Source organism: Pinus tabuliformis, chromosome 8, assembly GCF_031772625.1.
Source record: "Pinus tabuliformis cultivar Carrire ecotype Pingquan chromosome 8, CPIR1, whole genome shotgun sequence".
In the NCBI taxonomy this organism is placed as follows: domain Eukaryota; kingdom Viridiplantae; phylum Streptophyta; class Pinopsida; order Pinales; family Pinaceae; genus Pinus; species Pinus tabuliformis.
In genome coordinates this window covers 463,461,031-463,467,497 of record NC_142294.1, presented here as the reverse complement: position 1 = coordinate 463,467,497, position 6,467 = coordinate 463,461,031, and the positions used below count along the sequence as shown (strand labels likewise).

General features: G+C 35.5%; 1 protein-coding gene across 1 annotated transcript; it reads right to left on the bottom strand.

The window, feature by feature from the left end:
* Positions 1–4,310: 4,310 nt before the first annotated feature.
* LOC149236049 (uncharacterized) lies at positions 4,311–5,351 on the bottom strand. The gene is made up of 3 exons (XM_089461498.1): positions 5,128–5,351; positions 4,941–5,033; positions 4,311–4,768 (listed from the first exon to the last, which is right to left on the bottom strand). Exons 1-3 carry the CDS (start codon positions 5,254–5,256, stop codon positions 4,571–4,573), a joined length of 420 nt encoding a protein of 139 aa, XP_089317624.1. The 5' UTR covers positions 5,257–5,351; the 3' UTR covers positions 4,311–4,570.
* Positions 5,352–6,467: the final 1,116 nt, after the last annotated feature.

Sequence of the window (6,467 nt, the reverse complement as noted above, 5' to 3'; positions counted from 1 at the left end):
TGGGTGCAGATGGTGGACTATAAGCACATCCCATTCAGATGCCATAAATGCCATGAACATGGGCATCTATTTAGAGACTAACCAACAATCAATATGGAAGGTAGTGGGAAAACTACTGTGGATAGAGATCACGAGGGTTTCATCAAGGTTGGGGGCAAAGGGAAAGCGGGTAAACGTCCACACAAGAAGATAAATGAGGACAAACATATAAGGCACAACAGTTTCAAAATCCTAGAGGAAGAAGAGGGGAACAAGGATACAGTCCAGGACATGGAAAATATAACGAAGGAGCAGGATGAGGAAGCTAAAATGGAGGATATCAAAGTAAACAACCAGCAAAAGGTTGAACTACCAAGCTGCATAGAGATTAGTAGGGACCATGAGATGACTCCAAGTGAAGCGGGAACGGAGGACCATGAACTACAGGAGATTCTAGATAGGGAAAATCTAGATCTAGAGAAATTTCTGGAACAAGGAAAGAACATAGGAGTGGACTCCCTGCCCAAAGAGGATTATGACAGAGTACAACAGCTCTTTCTATGGAGGTCACAATCAAAGGGAGCTAGAGTCAAAAGAAATCATGAAAGCCAGGAACCAAGTGGGGTCAAAATGATGGAGGATTCACAGGCACAATCTCCAAAGAGCTCAGGAAGGAAAAGAGGAAGAAAAAGACAGAATGAGCTACTAAATGAATGTGGGAAACTATTGATTAACTCAAGTAAGATGAAAGATCTCACTAGTTATTCCTTTACAAACCTTTCTTAATGAAGCTCACAACCTAAAATATTAGAGGCATAGGAAATAGAAGGAAACAAAGAAATCTCAGTAACAGAATGAAAGAAGAAAAACCAGATATGGTTTTTATTCAGCAAACAAAATGTTCGATGGGTAAGATAAGAGAAATTCATAATAAGTGGTTAATCAAGTATGAGTATCTATAGGTTAAGGAAAATAACTCAGTGGGGGGGGATTCTCACACTGTGGGATCCACAGAAATTTGGAATCCTAGATGCTGAAGCATCCAAGAACTATCTTTCCTTGGTATGTCAACCTGTAGGTGATAACGAAATATAGATGATCACAAATGTTTATGGACCTCAAAAGAAAGCAGACAAACTCAAGCTTCTCACCTCACTAGAGGATCTAAGAGCAAGACATCCCACTATGCCCTAGATCGTTGTAGGATATTTCAACATGATAAGATCTCTTTCAGAGAAAAAAGGAGGTACTAGACAGCTAGGCAGAGACTCCATGGCCTTCTAGAACTTCATTATGAATATGGGACTAGTGGACACTGAAACAATAAATGGAACCTTCACATGGAACAACAAGAGGGGAGGAGCTTCTCAAGTTGCATCCAAACTTGATAGATTTATTATTTCAGAGGACCTCCTTCTCACAAGCCCTACCATGATAGCTTCCATTCTACCCTTTGGAGGATCAGATCACTGGTTGGTATAGCTGGAAGCCACTTTTATGTGCACACCGAGAAACAGACCTTTCAGGTTTGAAAATGCCTAGCTCTCACACCCTGAATTCACTAGTAACATTGATAAATGGTGGAGAGAGGAGTTGGACATTCAAGGCACTAAAATGTTCATACTCCAACAGAAACTTAAACATATCAAATCCAGACTTAAAGATTAGAACAAAAATGAATTTGGCGATATCTTCAAAGCCAAAAGAGAAACTGAGAAGAAATTCCAGGAGATCAATCAGATCAACATCACAGATGGCTTCACCGAAGAGCGGCAAAAACTAACTGACTCTTTGTAGGAAGAATGGGAAGTTATATGCTTACAAGTGGAAATTTTCTAGAGGCAGAAATCAAGGATACAATGGATTAGAGAGGGAGAAAGAAATACAAAGTTCTTTCACAAATCCAGTATGGCTCATAGGGCTCACAATAGAATCACGAAGATCAAAGATTCTCAAGGGATTGAGCTTGTCTCTCACAATGATATGGAATCTGTCCTTGTTCAACACTTCTTCAATATTGCAAAGGAGCCATTGGAGGATAGATCCAGGTTCATTGACCATTTCACTCAGTTTATCCCTCAGCTGGTTACCAGAGAGGACAACCACAATCTTAATAGGCCAGTGTCAGAAGAGGAGGTTAGTGAAGTAATTAATGAAATGCAAAATGGAAAAGCACCAGGCTCGGATGGATTCAATGTAGACTTCTTCAAAGCTTGCTGGAAAGCAGTCAAACAAGATATCCTCGAGGTTGTGGAAGACTCAAGAAAGTCCAAAAAGGTTCTGAAGGCTCTCAGTGCTTCCTTCATAGCTCTGATCCAAAAACAGGAAAATGCCATGACTCCGGATGGTTTTTGACCCATAGCCTTATGTAATGTGGTGTATAAAATTATTTCCAAAGTGATATCCAATAGACTCAAGCCCCTTCTACCTTCTCTCATCTTGGAGGAGCAGACAGGCTATGTGGAAGGAAGACAAATCCTCAACAATATCATCCAAGCTCATGAGGTGGTACACTCTCTCAAAACCAACAAACAAGCATGTATAATCATTCAGTTGGACCTAGCGAAATCCTATGACAAGCTAAGCTGGTCTTACATAAGATCAATTCTAAAAGCATATGGCTTTGACCAAAATTGGATAAGATGCATTACAACAAAACCAGTGATTTGCGCCAGATTTAGCGCCAGATTTTAGTGCATTTTTTTTGTAATTGTGATGAACAACCTGGCGCTAAATCTGGCTCTATTGTACAATTTTTAAAGCGTCCTTTTTTGCACCTGATTTTGCATCCTTTTTCACGCTAGATTTTGCATCATTTTTTACACCAAACTATGCATCATTTTTTGCGTCAAATTTTGAACCAAGATTTGCATCTTATTTTATGACAGGTTTTGCTTCTAGTTTTGTGTCATTTTTTGCATCTATTTTTCATTCTCTTTTGCTTCCTATTTTGTGTCATTCTTTGCTCCCATTTTTGCACCATCATTTGCATCAAGTTTACACTGTATTTTGAATCCAATTTAACATCTTTTTATGCATCCATTTTGTATCAGTTTTTGCATCTAGTCTTACGCCAGGTTTTGTATCTAGTCTTACACTAGTTTTTGCTTCTATTTTTGCACCAGCTTTGGTGCCTATCTTTGCACCATGTGTTGAATTTGATTTAGCACCAAATTTTGCATCCATTTTTGTGCCCATTTTTGCATCTTTTTTTGGACCATTTTTTACATCCACATTTACGTTTGATTTGTCTCCATTTTTCCCATCTCATTTTGCACCATATTTTGCGTCATTTGTTTCATCCAATTTTGCATCATTTTTAACACCATCTCTTGCATCTAATGTTACATCATTTTGAGCATCCAAATTTGCATTTATATTTGCATCTTATGTTGAGTCATGTGTTGTGTCCACCTTTGCATCTTATTTTGTGTCTAATGGTACATTCAATGTAGAGCCATTTTTTACGTCTAATTTTGTATTTGTTTTTGCACCAAGTTTTGCATCCAATTTTAAGATATGTTATGCCCCTTTTTGCACCATTTTTTTGTGTCTACTTGTGTCCAATGTTGCACCATTATTTACACCGACTTTTTCATCCAATTTTGCATTTTTTTGGTGTCTAGTTTTACATCGTTTTCACCATCCAAATTTGCATCTTTTTTTGCCTCATTTTGTGTCCACATTTGCATATAATTTTGTGTCTGAGTTCGAGCCTAAATTTGCATGAGATTAGGAATCATTTTTTACATCCAATATGGCATCCTTGGTTTCACCTTTTTTTCAGCCCCATTTTGCATCATGTTTTATGTCTTTTCTTACATCTTTTTTTTTTTCCTTTTTTGCACCCAAGTTTGCATCCCAAATTTACACCATTATTTGCATCATCATTTGGCATATTAATTTGTAACATTTTTTGCATCTAATTTGGTGCCCATTTATGTGTCCTTGTTTTTGCCCAATTTGATATCCTTTTGTATGCCATGTTTTGTTCCCTTCTTTGTGTCAACTATTGCACAATTTTTCACTTCTAATTTAAAACACTTTGTATGTCAATTGTTTGCATTTTGTATTAATTCCTAGTTTAACATCCAATTTTACTTTCAATTTTGCATCCATGGTTACATCCGCATTTGACTTCTTATATAGAGTATATTTTTCTTTACATATATGACCCCCTTTATAGATTCATAGTGAAATATATGACAGTTTCTAAATATCATTAAAGCAGATATCACAATTCAAAATCATTTGTAAAGAAATTTAAGAGAAATTGACAACATCCATCCAAAAAAATAACAATGTGTCATTAAAAATTTTCAAAACATGTATAAAATAGCAACATAATACTAATAAAATCAGTATTATTTTTAATCAAAACAACTAAAATTCAAATATGATTAACAAATCAAAATATTTCATGAATATCGTTATTCTACGATAAATTAACAACATACATAAATCAAACTCATCGTATGATTACAAAATCAAAATGTCTCATTGATATAGGGTAAATTCACAACACCCATCTAAACATAACAATGTCATTCTACACAATAATTTCTTCATAAAAAACAATGCATGTGCATGCCTAGCTACCACCACCAAGATCATCCTCATGATCATCTTGACCATCCTCATTACTCTGATCCACATCATCACCAACACCGCAACTATCATCATCATCTCCTCCTTCACCACCATCATCCTCATCCTCATCCTCATCATCTCCTGATATATGTTGAACATAATTTGGATCATCGTCTTGGCAATCATTACCTATAGCATTCTGACAAAAAAAATCAATATTACATGTTAGTATTAATTACATAACACAACGCATGTTTTTGTTATACAATGTTAACCATAAAATGAGGTAAGATATAATATCTAATAGTACTAAAAAATAAAATGAAAATATGGTTTAAAAGTATATTGGAAATCCAACTAAGATTACATACCATAGAGTCCATCCAAACAACAAATTCAACCCATCTCTTTTGCTGCAGCACCTCCTTTTCCAAATGATTTGGAGGTCTTCCATATTTTAGTTCCTATCAATCAGTAAATAGGGAGAAATTAGATAACAATGACTTTCTTCTAGTACAAAATTTATTAAAAAAAATATCACATGTTTAATATACTTACAAAGGTTGTTATCAGTGCTTTTAAACCTTTCTGGCCACTACGATGAGTGAATTTTGTCTTGGTTAACCTCGCCTTGGATGCCTTGTCCTTAAACATAAACCAATTCAATTTATTTTCACACAAATACATGTCTAAGATACTTATAAGTATTAATACATTCTAAATAATGTTTAATGAAAAATTCAATACCTGAATGCTCTCATTGCCGGCTTTTCTTTGTGCATCCAACTTCTTCCATACTTTAAAAGGTATGTCAATAGGTCTTTGTTTCAGTCTTTGATCTTGAGGCATTTTTTAAATTTTTCTTGTTTGGTTAAAAATTTTGGTTAAAAAAAACCGAACAAGTAATTCACATCAATGGCATGGGGACTCTATGGATATGTGTAAAAAAATGGCTATAAAGAAAACATCCAAAAAACATATGAGCTCTCCCTTTGATGGTCACTTGGGGCATATGGCTGGAAAGGAACAACTCCATTTTCGAAAATCAAGGACAATCCTTTCTCAAAGTCCTTCCTAATATTTGCTCCAAATGTCTTAAAATGAAAAACAAAATTCAAACATCATCCTTAAACATCTCCCTTAAATATAATATTGGACCATAAATTCTTCACTTTTATTGTTATCGGCTCTGGAATGATTTTTCTATATGCAATTATATAATGAAATATGCGTGCACTAATGAAAAAACATTGAGTTTCATTTTTCATAATCACAAACAATGAAAAAAGAATCACACGTAACTAGCATCATTTTGGAAATTTTATATTTATTAAAAATCTTTAACATGTTTTCCTCCCATATCTCATAAAAAGGTGTGAAATTTTTTATATACTCTCCAATAAGCACTACAACAAAACCAGCGATTTGGAGGTTTTACACTAAGTTTTTCAACATCGAGCTTACTAGGGCTTGCACCACCGGGGTTATTAGTAAGAATCTCATGAGGTTTGCATAGCCATGATTATTAGAATCAAAATAGTAGGATTTGCACTAAAAAACAGTTCATAGAGCTTTCCTGCTGGGGAGAAAATCACAAGTTCAACTTCTGCAGTGCAGAGCACCGAGAGCTCGTAAGCTTTCTTCAGCAATCCACCTACGTTTGGAAAATGTAGCCTGCCTGTTGGCGATGTTCTCAATCCTCTTCCTCTGCATCTTTCCCCTCACTATTCTTGTATGTCCTCTTTCGTTTTTCCCTCCAAACAAACCCTCTCAAATTGAGAAAGCAGAACAACTCACTCGATGAGAATCCGAATCCAATTATCGCTTCTAACAATAACCCAATACGATACCAGAAGTGATTACACAAAACCTCATTGACTCTTCATTTGTTTGGAAAA

Bases quoted from the DNA above. Each gene is read 5' to 3' on its own strand.
- LOC149236049 (XM_089461498.1), bottom strand. From the start codon at position 5,256: ATGTATTTGTGTGAAAATAAATTGAATTGGTTTATGTTTAAGGACAAG. The intron at 5,034-5,127 runs GTAAGTATATTA...ACTGATTGATAG, and splicing joins AAGCACTGATAACAACCTTT to GAACTAAAATATGGAAGACC. The intron at 4,769-4,940 runs GTATGTAATCTT...TTTTTTTGTCAG, and splicing joins TTGTTTGGATGGACTCTATG to AATGCTATAGGTAATGATTG.